The 16,539-nt window shown below is 33.8% G+C and overlaps 1 protein-coding gene across 1 annotated transcript in view; it reads right to left on the bottom strand.

Moving 5' to 3' along the window:
- LOC141495880 (uncharacterized) overlaps positions 1-16,539 on the bottom strand; it is a 120,649-nt gene that overhangs the window by 62,901 nt on the left and 41,209 nt on the right. Inside the window, exon 4 of the mRNA XM_074197728.1 lies at positions 5,477-5,635. Within this exon, the coding sequence (XP_074053829.1) occupies positions 5,477-5,635 (159 nt within the window). The remainder of the gene's footprint in view (positions 1-5,476; positions 5,636-16,539) is intronic.

The raw sequence follows: 16,539 nt of genomic DNA, 5'->3' as shown, positions 1-16,539 counted from the left end.
TCAAACCTTCTTGAAGTAATGAGAATAGAGCAACCAGGGCAGATGGAAAGTAAAGAATGTGATCAGCCAGGTAAGCCTGGGTAGCCCCAGCTGACAGGAGACAAGGCCAGATCAGCATCTCAGGGGACTACACCCAACTCAGTCTATAGTTAATCACTGACCAACCCAAAACCCAGGTAGTGCTGGCTTGAAACAGCAAGAGAAAAAACTCAGACAACTCCTGAAAAAAAGTAGGCCTTAATTTTGGCCACCAAACAAAGGAACAAGCAAGATTCTGCCTAAATAATTCAAGAATATGGAAGGGAACAGATACTAATCTAAGTACAAACCCCAATCTAGAAAATGAGGTTGGAGATGAGCATAAAACAAAGAAAATGATGAATATAATGAAGAAATCCCTGGGAACAAGAGACCACAAAGGGTAAACCTAGAAGAGAATTAACTACACAATCAGTCCAAGTAATGTCTAAGATAAATGATGTCCATGAATACCTGGAAGAAATGAAACAAGAGAAACAAAATATAATGTTAATGGAAACAACAGTTAAGAAGCAAAGAATGGGAAGAGAATAACTTTGAACAGACCATAGTAAATCTTATCCAAGAATTGAGCCCCTTGAAAATCAGAATGGGCTAAAAAAAGTAATAATACCATAAACAACAAGAAAAAATCAAAATATTGAGAAAAACATAAGAAAATGTAAGGTACTGCTTTAAAAATCTACCTTAAAAATTATCAGGGAGAGATTTAAAGAATCATCAGATCAGGGCAGCTAGGTGGCACAGTGGACAGACACAAATATTTCTGTATGTGTAGGTCCTTTTCCTCTTTATCTCTATGGAGGCACAGATCTAATAAGTGGGACAGCTGAGTAAAAGGGTTTGTACCTTTTTGGGATTAACTTCAAATTATGTCCCAATATAGTTGGAGTAATTTGCAGTTCTACTAATACTGCACTAAAATATCTTACCTCTAAACAAAAGCTTTAAGTTGATTTAATTCATTTTTATCTAATTATTAGCTTATATTTCTTACTTAGATAATTATTTGTATCCTTTGATTCACTTATCTACTGGGGAAATCACTTTAGGTCTTAAAAATCTGAATTAGTTTCTTATATATCTTGAAAATGTGACTCAAGAGAAGCTTGTTTCAAAGATTTTCCTCCATTTCTAACTTATGGAAAAACTTTTTTAATTTTACATAAGCAAAACTATCCATTTTACATTTATCATCATATCTAGCATTTTTAAAGCCATGAATGCTCTCCTCTCCATAGATTTATAATGCATTTTTTCATATTCTCTAATTTATGATGTGTTCTTTTATATTTTGGTCCTGTTTCCACTAGTTTGGTATATATGTGGTCTTACTCTAAGCTAAATTCTACCAAATTACCATCCAGTTTATCAAGCCATTTTTGTTAACATCATCCTTTTCTTAGTCACTGGGGTATCTGGGTTAATTAAACATTATGCAACTGTGTTGATTAGCTTTTGCATAATTGGGTACCTGTTCTTTCCCACTGACTGAACTCTCTTTTTTGACCAGCACCAAAATGTCTTAATGGTTACTGCTTTTATAGTCCATTTAGATCTCTTTTCTTCCTATTTTTCTCTATTATTACTCTTGATTCTTGACCTTTTGTTCCTCCATTTTAATATCAAGCATACTTTGAATGTTGATTCTTTTAACAACCCCTTTGCAGTGAGTGTTCACCTATCCCCATTTTGAAATGAGGAACCTGGGACTGGGAGAGAGTAAGTGATTTATCCAGGGTTCCTTAATTACTAAGTATCTAAGGCTGGATATAAAAATTGGTTTTCTTGACTCCAATTTCAGTACTCTTTTACTCACAGTAGCTCCTATTTATCATTTGAACTGCTTTTTTTCCCTTTAAAATTCCTTTGGAAGTTTAATTGATATATCATTAAATAAGTAAATTAATTAGTCAGAGCCAGTAATGTTTCTCCAATTATTTAGGTCTATATTTCTGCTAAATATTTTAGAGTTGAAACCATCTATTTCTTCTGTGTTTTTTTATATATAATCAAAAATATTTAATTTAATTTAAATCCTTCTAGCTCTTCCTGATGGGTAACATAAGAATGTCAATGATTTGTGTGGATTTATATCATGCACATATATCATGTAATATTGCTTATTTTATTTTCAAAGAATTTTTATTTGACTTTTTTTGCTTTCATTATGTACATCATTTTGCTTCCTCTACCTATATTTATTTCAATTTGAAGAGTAACTGATGAAAAGACCAGAACAGAGTAGAAACTGTGAAATGCAAAGAGAGAAACATGGGAAGGTAAATAAATTTGAGTAGCTGGAAGAAATTAATTGATGACCTGTTTACATTTTGTTGGGGGACAAAAATAATATATTCTTCAAACATTCTGAAGGATCACTGAGAAAGTTAAATAGGCCAGGTAGAGAACTTGGGAGTGGTTTTATTCTGTTCTAATGGACTTAGAAAAACAAAACTGGAAGCAAATGGGTTGGAGGAAAAGAGGAGGGAAAAACTCTTACACAGAAAGGGAGCAAAAGAAAAAGAATATGGAGGTGGGGGAAGAGTGGCAGAAACCAAATTAATCTTAAAACACTTGAAGAGAATAAAAGTATTGAACATCATTTAAACATAACTACATTAAATAATAGAGATATATATAGGCACAGGGAGTTAGGTGAATAATATAAATGAGGGGGTGACTCATAAGCAAAACAAGGGAAGGTAAGCTATAATATAAAATGTTATAAAGTGAGCAGAACTAAGAAAACAAATGATACAATATCAGTTATTAAAAAGAAAAACCTAATTTTGAAATATTTAAGAATTCTAATTGAATATAATATGCACTAAAATACTGAAAATGACACATGCTTTCCACATCTTTTCCCCCCCTTTGATTTTTATTTTTGCAAGTCACTGGGGTTAAGTGACTTGCCCAAGGTCACACAACCAGGTTATTATTAATTGTCTGAGGCTGGATTTGAACTCAGATCCTCCTGACTCCAGGGCCAGTGCTCTATTCACTATACCACCTAACTGCCCCTCACTTTCCACATCTTCACAGTAGATGGGCTCAGACATGGCCAATGTGGCAATGTACAGCAAATTTGTTACAAGTCTTTATTTTTCTTTTTTCCTCAATGGGGGGTAGAAAATAGGGAGGGCAAGAAACAAGTAGCAAAATAATAAAGGAGAAAGAAAATTCACCAAGGCACTGTTTTCTTAACTCATAGAGGAAACCCAGAAATAACCATGAACAAGGAGAAAGGCTTTGATTGTTTTATTTTGGTCTTCAGAGTAAAATGTTCATGTTTCCCAGATAAAGAGAAAGTTAGGGTACATAGATAACAGCTTACTGTAGGGTGAATAACTAATCCTATGAGTTATGAAGTATGGTCTTGTTGTTATGGAGTTGGCTATATTTTAATTTGGACCTACTCCTTACTAACCAATCGGGAAAGTTTGGTCCCAGGAAGGGAATTCAAAAGCTGAGTAGATTAAGTGCCCTAGAATATGGTCTCTGGAAATCAAAGTGTCCCAGAAAGTAAAATAGTGGGGTAAATGGCAAATAAACTAGATGGGTCATAAAATATGGAAGTTTCACCACTGCCACACGCTGATTTTTTTTTTTTTGGTAAACCTATACAAGTCATTTAACTTCTACCAGCGCTCCCAACAAACTTTTCGAAAAACAAATTTTTCGGGGTGGCTAGGTGGTGCAGTGGATAGAGCACTGGTCCTGGAGTTAGGAGTACCTGAGTTCAAATCTGGCCTCAGACACTTAATGATTGCCTAGCTGTGTGGCCTTGGGCAAGCCACTTAACCCCATTGCCTTGCAAAAAAAAAAAAAAACTAAAGAAAAACAAATTACCCCCCCAACAAATTTTAAATTACTATATAAGTTTCAGTTAATAGTAGAATAATGGGCTTTGAATACTTTTCACTCTAGCTCTGTTATATAGATTTAAGTCTTTAATAAATTAAACACATATTAATAAATTATTAAATAATGTTTTTCATTTTTACATAATAAATATATAATTAGCAATTAGCAATTATTTACTTCAAATGCTAGAATAAGAAAAAATAATTGTTACTATTAAATGTCAGGTAGCTAAGGTGGTGAAATGGCGATATCAGCAGACTTGGAATCAGGTCTAAGTTCAAATTTTGCCTCAGATAATTATTAGATGTGTAAATCTGCATCAGTTACTCACTCTCCTCTATAAAAACAGCATCTACTTCACAAAGGTGTTGTGAGGATCCAATGAGATAATATCTCCATAGTACTTTGCAAATTTTTAAGAGCTATGTAAGTTAACCAATATAATGATGATGATGATGATGATGATGATGATGATGATTCATCCAAATTCTAGTCCATACTCTGCCACAAGGATACTCCCACTTGGAGTTCCACCTGGAACAATTAACTTCTTTTTATGCTTTGGTTTTCACTATCTTGAAAATATCTTCCATATCCTTAATGGTGTGTCATTCAGTACCACTACTATAAAATGCATTATACAATTTATTTCATATGCATTACTATTAATACTCTCCAACAAATTCCGTGAGATTGACACATACTCCTAAAATAATACACCATAGAGGAAGTTAAAAGATCAAAAAGCTCTAAATAGCATTGGTAATGAAACTACTACTAGTAAAAGGTTTTTTCAAAAAACTAAGTTTTTTTTTATTAACAGATTATACACTACTACACAAAGCAGGGATAGAATCTTCTGGTTATATTATCTACCATAGAAAACCCAAATCTAAAATGAAACCTTGCCTTTGGTAGAGGTTACATAAATATTTGTGAAAACAAATAGAATAGGATGAAAATGATATCACCCACTAATCCAAAAATAAAATGAGTATTATGACTCAACAGGGACTGGAACCAATAAGCTAATCTAATGAGTAGACCACAGTTATTTCTGTTTCCACAATAGAGAAAAGAGATTACTATATTAACCTAATACCAAGTACAAAAAAAAAATCTCAGTTTTGTTGTTTCGCAACAAAACTTTCTTGGTGGAAAACAATCAATATAACATACTGAAAACTAAGACTGTGGTTTAGGCCCTTGAATTGGATGGTACATATTTTTTCAGGAAGATAACACCTTGTCTTGATACAATGGAAGTTTCCAACATTTCCCCAATTATTTTGACTACCTATACTGTTTATTTATTGAAACTAGATATGTTGTTTAACACTTTTTCTGGGCAAGTTTCACTTTCTGAATCTTAAGAGATTAGTATAGCATAAATTAACATAAACTTTAAGTGAATGAAGATAATAATGTGTAAAAAACTCCTCCATTAATTCCTTACTTCAACTTACAGATATGTATATCCAGGAACCATCTACTTAAAAATATTTCTCTATTTGTGGATGAAAAAAAATGTGATTTTAGAGAGAGAGATTCTTTTCTTATAACTAACCTGTTTATCCATATTAGGAAGTTCAAGAGAATGACTACATGGAGCAGAATCAATTCTCCAATTCGCCTTGGAGTTTTCTACTTTCAAGGAATCAGTCATTCTGTACTGCTGTTTTATCAAATCTTCAGGTTGTTGGGCATCACCAAGAACAACTGGGCCCTGGGAAAGAAAATCATCACAGATTTTCAGAATTAAAGTTTAAAAAAAAAGATAAAAAGCCACAGAATGAAAACCCTACCAAGACACATTTATATAAAGTAATTTAGTCTCTCTCACAAAATGAGACCCATTGGTCAAAATGTTACTAAGGCAGCTATTTACATAGTATTCAGCTTTTCCCAAATGTATAAGAAAAATAATTTTCAACTATATGAGATTAGTATAAAGAAAATTAATAAAGTTTGTGCAAAGAGAAAGAATAGGCAGACACATATGTCCATTCACCTACTTATATTGACTAGTTGAAATATACAAATGACTTCCTGTTAGTTCCATAAAGTTCCTACTTGAAAATTTCCTTCCTGCCTGTCCCAATAATAATTCAGACATCAATAGTAACTAGAAAACCCCATTAATCTTGTTCTTTACTTTTTATCTTACCATAGTTCTAATAAGGCAATTACATATATAGTAGGTAAAGGACTGGTGGTAGAAGGAGTTGAAAAAACTCAATATAAGGTTAGTCCTTCCCATTAGAGCACAGATTATTTCCTTGTAATTTCTAATGGCTGATCTACCTTTTCTCATTAGAATTACACAATGGGTTTTCATGTGACAATCTTTCAAAATTATTTGAAGACCAACTAGACTGTCATTACAAGTCTTGTCTTCTCTAGGCCAAACATCTTATTTTTTAAGTCAATTTCATGAAATGAGTTTTGATTTGTCTTACCATCAGGAATGTCCTCACTCTAGAATGGTATCTAGAGTGGCATCAAGAACTGAACAAAATACTCCAGATGTAGTCTACCATTAGCCCTAATGATGCCTCTTTTCCATCTATTATGTATCTCGTAACTTTTCAAGCCAATCAAAACTTGATTTTTTCATATGATACATTTATACAACAAGGAACCTTTCATCATGTGTAAAAATACCTAGATACATAAAAATCCTTTGATACCTCCCTAATAAAGTTCATCTTGCTAATTGTGGATCAGACTGTAACTGTGAAGTTACAATGTAGGCTGTGAAGTTGTTGAATCTTGATTCTGTCAACAATTATGTTAATTATTCTTGCCAAGTTTTATGTCAATTTTTTGCTATATGAAAAAAAGCTAGTGAACAAGATAGGAGAAAGGATAGAACTTTCAGAGAATTTCAAGGGGAATATATTCCCAATGTCCCCCAAAGCTCACAGTTTACCTAGCATAATTCAAGAGAACATTATTCAGATGCTACTTTCACTTGAAAAAAATTTCATAATTTAACACCTATCTCCTGAACCCATTGTTAACTCACTGGCACTTAAGACATATTGTAGAAAAACTCTAGTTTGCCCTAATTCTGCCTTCACATCAACTTTCAATTTGTTCCAAAATTATTTGATTCCAGAAATGATTTTAGTATGAGGAATTCATAAGTAGTTTTCCATCAACCTATCCTCTGTTGAGGGTCTTCCCTTCAGAAGAAATCTTTCCCACAGCTCTGCTTGAATAATGTTCATATGTTCTCAGTTTTCATACTTTGTTGCTGATGTCACTTCATTAACTTTCAAACCACTAAGAGAAATAAGAATCATCATCTGAGATCCTTAGGAATTCTGCCCCAATGGAATATTAATTCCAGAACAATATGTGATAGTAATATTTATATTTTACTGTTTATACACACACACACACACACACACTCTCTCTCTCTTAAAGTTTATTCACTTTTTTTTTTTTTTGCAAGGCAATGGGGTTACATGGCTTGCCCAAGGCCACACAGCTAGGTAATTATTAAGTGTTTTAGGTCGGATTTGAACTCAGGCACTCCTGACTCCAGGGACGGTGCTCTATCCACTGCACCACCTAGCTGCCTCTAAAGTTTATTCACTTTTAAAGGAAAGGAGGAATACCTATCTACTTCTACAAGTTACCCACATAGGTACAAAAGGGGGAGAGAAAAAGTAATAAGCAACAAAAGATGCCTGAGTCCCACCTCTGAAAAACCCATAAACATCAGAAATTAATTCTGTTGTTTGCTAGTTTATTAACTATGATACATCATCAATGACTTCTTCTGGAAAGCCAAGTTAGGAGACATAATAATTTAAATTTTTCCCTCTTCCCACTAAATTATATGATTTCTATTATTTATTTATTTATTAGAATTATTTTCACTCTTTCCTTCAAGGCAACTTAGAGCAATGGCTAATAATGCTTATTCTGGAAATCAGGAAGATATGAGATCAAATTCAGACCCTTCCAAGTTGTGTGATCCAAGGCAAGTCATTCAACTTTGGCTTGCTTCAGGTTCTTCATCTATGAAATAGGGATATAACACAACCTCAGTGTTGCTATGAGGATCCAATGAGATAATAAGTATAAAGAACTTAGCACAGTGCCTGGAACATACACACAGTATGGAGTATATCAATGTTATTATTATCATTATTATCATCATCATTATCTTATCTCCCTCCCCCTTTATGGGAAAGAAAATGACTCTTATAACAACTCTGAATAGACAAAGACAAAAGAAATACCAGCAATAGCCTCATCTAAAAATATCACCTTATGTTTACTAGTCACTGTATTGATCAAAGTTCCAAGTCTTTCACAGAAACTTGTCTTTACAACATTGCTGCTAGTATAAAAATTGTTCTCTAGGTTCTATTCACTTTATTTTGAATTCATTCATTTGCAACTCCCAGGTTTCCGTTTCTATATTTCTTTGAAATGCACTAGGTTTCCCTTCATTCATATGTCATAATTTTCCAAATCCTTCTCTTAACTAATGGACTTTGCAATTTTCCTTTAGCTTACAGTTCTTTGTCAACAAAAAGATTTGACAGAAATTGCTTTGCATATATGGGTTCTTCTCTTTGATCTCTTTAGGGTTTCAGTCAGCTAGATTCAGAGTAGGACTAGATTCATAACTTTTGGAAACTTAGTTCCAACTTGCCTTCCAGAATGGCTGGACCAAGCTCCATCGGCAGTGTAGTGGCCCTCTTCAATGATTGTCATTTTCTTTTTGTCATCTTTGCCCATCTGATATGATTCGGAATAGCAGATGCCTAAATTCTTAGCGATTTGGAAAAATTTTAAAATATGGCTGTTGAGAGTTTGGATTTCTTCTGTTGACTCTAAGGCTATAGGTGGCAGAAAAGATGCTGAATTTCATTGGTCTGGGGAGAAGAAGGTTTTGTGAATCACAGGTTAGTTCTTAACCTTATTGCATGGTTAATTTTCTCAAGTCAAACTTTCAGAATTTCTTGAATATTCATTCTTTCACTAGGTAAGGGAAATAAAATTTAAAACCTATAACATGCCCTGATTTCTTAAATACATCAATTCTTAAATAATTTAACCTTTTCATGGTGAATGACTAGAGATTTTCATATCATTTACTTTTTTTTCAACAGAGTTCTGCCTTGAGTAACTGAGAATCAATTGACTGAATATCAAGATTTGAGATTCATTCTCCATTGTGTTTTAGGTTTTCTTGGCAGCTGAGTTAAGAAAATATTGCATTTGAAATTGTTCACTAGTCTGCTTACCTGCAAACTTGAAGAAAAGTAGTAAGATCTGGTAGGAAAGAAAATCTCCATATGAGAGGGAGAGAAATACTTTATAAATAACCCTAGTCAGCAGATTTACTCAAGTCTGGGGGAGGAAAGAAATTATTAGAAGCAGATGTGTACAATGTACCTGATATTGAAGATATAAAGAGTTCACTACTACCCTTTCCAGTTACAAAGGAGTATGGATGGCAGTTAAAATACTGTGACTGATCACCTTTTCAGGCAGAGAAGAGAGGGCAAAGGCTTTTAAAAGCATTATTGAAAGTACCTTCCAATTTTAATGCAAATTATAAGCAAGTACTCAACCTTTTTTCTCCAGATATTCACACCTTTCTAAAAGGCTAAATTCCTCTTATATTTTGCTTACATTGGTATTGGTCACTATTTTTGGAGAAAAGTCATTTTAATTCTGTAACAAAAATGACCTTAAAGCACTTTAGTCCCATGATGAAAACACCTATCTTTGAAGATATCATTTATGTGAAATTACCATTCATATATAACAATTAAAATTTAAGAATCTTTTGATAGACTTTTTCTCCTTGATCCTTTCTGAGAATTAGCTATGCCAGAGGCACTCTTTATTTAGTAGGATAAAAATACTTTTGATATTTTTGAGAAGGTATCAACATTCTTTTATATCTTTTATCTTCCAAAATACTAATTTCTGTGTGTTTGGCATTTTGCCTTAATGTTTCAAATAGCTGCTTCCACTAGTTTTCTCATATGTGTCAGTGGAATTGATGTGCCCCAATAATTCAATATGGCTCCTTATTTCCTAAAAGTTTCAAAAGCATTAGAACTAGATCTTTAAGTGGTATGTGCCACTGTAATAAGCACATGGGACACAAATGAAGCTACATAGGAGACCAAAGAATGTGTAATAGCAAACAGAATTCTTTGAAAAAAAATTGAGAAAATATATATTTCATGAATACCTAATTCTTTTAGAAGGAGAACTTTTCACTTCATTGTATAGAACATAATCAAGTAAAAACTTTTCTTTGGCCTCTATTAATAGCGTACATTCCTTTCTGTGATGGTTAGGGCAACAATAAGAAATTGCCAATCTGTACCTATTTTGATTTCTGAAAATAATTAGAATCTTGAAAAAGTGAAAGCTAATTCACAAATGATACTATACATATGCAATTTTAAAAAGTTTTGGATTTTTTAAAAAGATTTGGATTTTTCTTTCACTAAATTCACTGGACATTCTGCTCACTAGATTCTTTTTTCATGCTTAAATACAAGGGTAGGAAAACTACACTTGGAAAAAGGAATTGCTACCTAGCAGTAGGAATTCTATAATTTACATTAGTGAATTGGGAATCTGCAAACTAATATGGAAAACATTTAACACATTGCCAGACTAAATAATTACAAATAAGATAGGTCTACAAGTAGTTTTCATGTTTGCTGAAATTTGCATTACTAGAGTGGAAGATTTACACATCTCAGCATTAAATGTCAATAAAATCACAACAGAATTTTTAAACCTCAAAAGTTGAATTACAGGGGTGGCTAGGTTGCAAAGTGGATAGAGCACCAGCCCTGGAGTCAGGAGGTCCTGGGTTCAAATCCAGCCTCAGCCACTTAATAATTACCTAGCTGTGTGGCTTTGGGCAAGCCACTTAAACCCCATTGCCTTGCAAAAAAAACCAAAAAAAACTTGAATTACAAATGATGTTATTTTCTCAAATAAACAAAAAACACTATCATACTCTCCCCATCCCCTACCAATTCTGATCAGCCCTTCAATGAAACTATCATTAGTATGTGTAAATGATATGAAATAATGAAGAACTTTATATTAAAAAGTGTCATTGTTCAATAAATAATTTAATATAAATTTTAATGATTATATTTTAATGTAGCATTTTGTTTTGTTCTATATTTCTTGACAGTTCATGTGTTCTTATTTCCTTCATATTCAACAAAAGAACACATAAATGTCTTTGTAAATAAAAAAAAAGATAAAAAAAGATTTCTTCTGTTAACACAACTTATTTATATCTTCTGAACACTTGTCAAATGGGGAATAAATACTAGAAAATTCTTGATGCTCAACTCTTGGCTCCTCTACATGACAGAAAGAAACAAAGTTAGGAGACAAGACTCATGCTGGCCCTTTGGTATTATAGTTAAAAAGCTCTGTTCCCAGCAAATAGCCTAGGGGTGAACCAGTTCCATACTTCTTTCTCAAGCCAGGCCTGCAGAATGGAGTTTTGTTATTTTTTTGGATTGTGGCTTCTATCAGACATACTCATGGTCAGTCAGATGTTTAGCTCACAATCTTTTTTTATGCTCAGGCTAAATGAACTTGGGATTGTGATACTCAGTCTCTTTACATTTTACTGTCCCCAATAAATGATGCTGGCAAATAAGTGAAGTAGATACTATTTTCCTGTTAAACAAGATTCAATTTTTTAAAAAATTTTATTTATTTAAGGCAATAGAGTTAAGTGATTTGCCCAAGGTCACACAGCTAGGGCAAACTTGGGTCCTCCTAACTACAGGGCCAGTGCTCTAGTCATTGAGCCACCCAGCTACCCCAAACAAAATTCTTTTAACAAACAATAAACTCCATTATCAAGTGCCTCTATCTAAAACACTATGCTGGATACTATGTGGTTTGAGGAATGGTAGTGCCTGTGTCTAAAAGCTATTTAAAAACTAGAAGTGGGAGGCTGAGATCTTTGTAAAAATACTTCCCTCCCTCTCTTTTTCCCAGTCTCTCTCTCTCTCTCTCTCTCTCTCTCTCTCTCACACACACACACACACACACACACGTACAAATTGTACAAATATTGGGACAGAATGCAGGGACAGAAGGCTGGTTACACTACACTGGGTGAGATAAAAATTCTTAGAATGCTTAGAAAATGCCATCTATATATAACCAGAATCCTCTCTTGCAAAATTCCCATCAAAACCTGCATGGATAACACAGTCAATGATAGCAGCTTAAAAATTGTTGGGTTTTGTAGCTATGACCACTCAGTGGTTTTCACCACAAAAGAAGCAATCAATTCATCAGCTGAAACTGAATTTGATGTTCAGGCAGTTACCCTTGGGCTCTGTTAGAACTGAAATGGCAGGAGTGCCATAAACAAAATATGAGGGGTATTTAAGAGACAAGAGAAATTTTGTAGTTGGAGGTGAAGAGAACATTTGAAGATTATGATGATCCAACTAACTGTAAGAGATTTAGTTAAGATATCAAAATGAAAACTTTCTAAAAGTCTATTTAAATCATCATTAAAAGAGATTAGTCTTATTCCTTCAAATTTAAGTTGGAAAGGAGAAAAATCTTTTTTTTAATTAAAATTAACACAATTGTGACTCTATTCCTGAATCAGAAAAGGCAGAGGGAATCATTCAACATAATACTATTATACTTAAAAAGACATTATGACATTAAAGATGACTATTTGAAAAGGAGGCAGACAACTCAGTTCCCAAATATCCACCCTCCAGGAAAAATTTGAAATTCAAATCATACTTAATAATGATCAGGAAATTCAATGAAAAACTACACTCACTTCCTAGAACTATATAAAAAAAGCAGTAGGAAAATAGGACAGAAGCTATTAGCAAAGCCAAGACCAGTAAGAGATATCTACAGTCTACAAGGTTCTGGGAACAGAGGCAGTATGATCAAATAAATGGCTCCCTTGGAGGGCTCAGAAGTCTTGGACAGCCAGTGTGGTACAAAAATATTCATAGCAGGACCCCCAGGTCCAAGAACTTTGAAGTTCCTAAAACTCTATCCTGAGACAGTATAGAGGGCCTTAAAAAGATCTAGACCTTGAATGTCAAATATTTGAGAGTGAAACATTGCTAACTCCTTGATGGTGAGAGGTCAGCTCAGAAACTCAGGGGATCAAGAACAAGACCAGGCAATGTCAATCTTTCCAGTTAAAAATGTAGCAGAATTTAGATCTGGCACAAAGACTCAATTGAAAAGTTAAAACAACAACAACAAAAAAAGAACTGACTAGTATTAAAAACAAAACAATGCCCATCCCCAAAACCTAGAGAGCTAGTTTCCCAAAGAGAAAGTAATTCAGAGACTGAAAGGAAAAAAACATTTCCCCTAAAAGATTAAATACCTAGGAAAAAATCAATCAAGATATATATCTTATCCACATCTTTCTCCATATCTATACATCTCAGGTCTAGAGGAAATAATTTGAATGAAAATAAACAGCTTATAAGAAAAACTGGCAGAACTTATTTAAGTCAAGAATTCCCTGAAAATGAGAACAGATCAGAAAGAAATTAGTGACTCCAGGAGATGACAAGAAATACTAGAATAAAATCAAAAAAATGGGGGGCGGGGAGGGGAAGGAAGAGAAAAAACAAAATTTATATAAGTGAAAACAAGTGACTTGAAAAATAAGTCAAAGGAAGATAATTTAAGAACCATTGGACCCCGTCATTTAATTTTTAAAAATATGAACACTATTTTAAATAATTCTTAAATGAAAACACCTAAATCTAATAGAACCAGTACAATCACTTCCTAAGGGAAACCCAAAAAGAACAATGTCCCCAGTATTGTCCCAGATAAAATGCAAAACTTCTATAAAGAAAAAATACTGCAAGATCTAATCAATAAATAAACATTTATTAGGTACCTGCTAAGTTCTAGGTTCCATGCTAAGTACTGTGAAAAACAAATATGAAAAAGAAAACCAGTCCCTACCCTGAAGGAACTTGCTTACAATTTAAAGAAAGACAATAGGTGAAATGGAGAAGTCTAGGGTCTAGTCTTATGTGCTACCCTTTTAGAGGGCAGTAAGGAAGCATGAGTTTCAAGGTTTATGTAATTTTAAAGGATAATAAGGTTCCTGGGGTATGATGAAGAGGCACAAAGGAGTGCAACTGGGCAGGGAAAATAGCTCAAGTACCAGGAAATCATAATTACTATTATACAAGACTGTACAGGATCTACTAAAAATGATAGGAAATCTTGGAATACAAAAAAGACAAAAGGCAGTGGTTCCCTCTCCTGCAAAGCAGAGAATGATGCTCCAGGAAGAAAAAAATGAATTGTTAATGAAACAAAAGATTGATAAAAAGAGGTCAGAACAGAGCTGAAACTTGGAAAAAGGAGAAGCTGAGTAGAAATTTAGAAATGCAAACACAAGAGCCAATCCACACCCCCTTCAATTCAATTGGAAAAAGATGCATGATGACTGCAGGGCCGCTATTCAAACAGGGAGAGAAGAAACTTGGGTTTCTTAATCTTACTGTCTTCAGAGGCAAATGAACAAGTTAAATAAGAGCAACAGAAGTGTTAAGAGTTTGACTGGTTCTGCTTTGAGGGTCTGAAAGTTGCAGGAAAGGTAAAAGGAGATGGAAATTGCTATATCTAACAATTAGACTGTGATAAGAACATATGAACATGGAGGAAAAGATGAAGGGAATAAGCATCAGATGAATTGCATATTCATTTAAAAGATAAGGGAGGTTTTAACATATACAAACTCAGTTTATGTAGAAATGCATCAAATTCAACAGGGAAACAAGAGAGGTATGGGATAAAATTAAAAAGGGGTTAATTACCAGGGAGACAGTAAATATAAGCAAGACTAATTTCTTGATCCTTAAGGAAAAGAAAAAAGAAAAGGAAAGAACTAAAATCTAAGAAGGTACTTTTTAATTCTTTTTAGACAACTGGGGAATGCTGAAAAAGGGGTGACATATGAAAATAATAGAGCATTAATGAATTTTAAGAAATGACAAAAAATGATTTCAGAGAATTTAGGTAGTATATAGAACAATTTGTACTGGGATAGCGACACTTTAAATTTTTATTTATTTAAGGGCAATGAAATTAAGTGACTTGCCCAAAGTTACACAGCTAGGTAATTATTAAGTGTTTGAGTCTGAATTTGAACTCAGGTCCTTCTGACTTCAGGATCAGTGCTCTATCCACTGTGCCACCTAGCTGCCCTGATAGCAACACCTTAAAAAAATTACATTTAAGAACTTTGATCAATGTAATGATCTTGATCCATGTAAATGATCAACCATGTCTCAAGTGAACCTATAATAAAACATTTAACTCATTTCTCAATAAAGAAGTGATGCAGAAAGAAACATAGGTTTTTGGATATGGTGACTGTTATTTCCTTGAATGTTTACTTGTTATAAGTTTGTTTTTCTTCCTTTCTCTTTATTTTTAGTCAGGAGGGAAATGGTAAGAGAAAAGGATTTAAAAAGAGGGATGATAAAAAGAGAGATGGCATTGAAATATTTTAAAAAATAAACATAATAGAAGATTCAGAAAGGCAGAACAAATATTAAACTAAGAGGTTAAATTATACATATTAAAAAAGCAAGTAATATGAAATGGAGATTCATGTAAGATCCTCTTTGACATTCTATGACTTTTTGTGTTCAGAAAAAAATGCTTATATATGTGTGTACACACACACACACACACACACACACACACAGAGTTGATCGTGCTCTGTCAAGCATCAGTCATAGATTATTCCTACCATCTGGTCTTTACACCTACACAAAAGCTGTTGCACAAAGGAGGAAAAAACAAACCATGCAACTGTTCTTAACTGCATGCACTATAAATTTATGTTACTCAATCTCAACGGGTTCTCACAACTGCTAGGCAATTCTTCTACACAAGCTTTATCAACTCACTGTCAACTCTCCCCAAAGCAGCTCTTCCAAATCTTCATCACTTCTCAAAACTTCCAAGATATACCCCCTCTTTGGCCAGTCTCGTTTAGAGCCTCATCTAATAATTTTTTTTAGGTTTTTGCTAGGCAAATGGGGTTAAAGTGGCTTGCCTAAGGCCACACAGCTAAGTAATTATTAGGTGTCTGAGACCGGATTTGAACTCAGGTCCTCCTGACTCCAGGGCCAGTGCTCTATCCACTGTGCCACCTAGCCGCCCCCTCATCTAATAATTTACAGAAAAAAAAACCCTGAGGCCATACAGCATGGAACTCACTTTTCCCTCTTCCTCATTTCCTATCACTCAGATGCCTTCCATGACTATTTCTCCACCCCTATCTTACACAAAAAGGTGGTTTTACTCTTCACTATGAAAAACCAGTTTACTTGCCTAAGTGATTCCATTTTATCCCATCTTTTCCAAAAGGCACTTCTCCCATTTGTCATTCCCACTTGTCACTTATTTTCAATCTTTTCCTATCTACTGGTCCCTTCCTTACTGGCTACAAACATGTTGATGCCTCTCCCATTGTCAAAAAAACATTCATTTCATCTTTCTATTCCCAATAACTATAATCCTTTATCTTTTCTTCTCGTAGCTAAACTGTCTGAGAAGGCCATCTAC

Source organism: Macrotis lagotis, chromosome 8, assembly GCF_037893015.1.
Source record: "Macrotis lagotis isolate mMagLag1 chromosome 8, bilby.v1.9.chrom.fasta, whole genome shotgun sequence".
NCBI classification, from domain to species: domain Eukaryota; kingdom Metazoa; phylum Chordata; class Mammalia; order Peramelemorphia; family Peramelidae; genus Macrotis; species Macrotis lagotis.
Note: the sequence above shows the minus strand (reverse complement) of the source record. Positions and strands in the feature narration are given on the sequence as shown.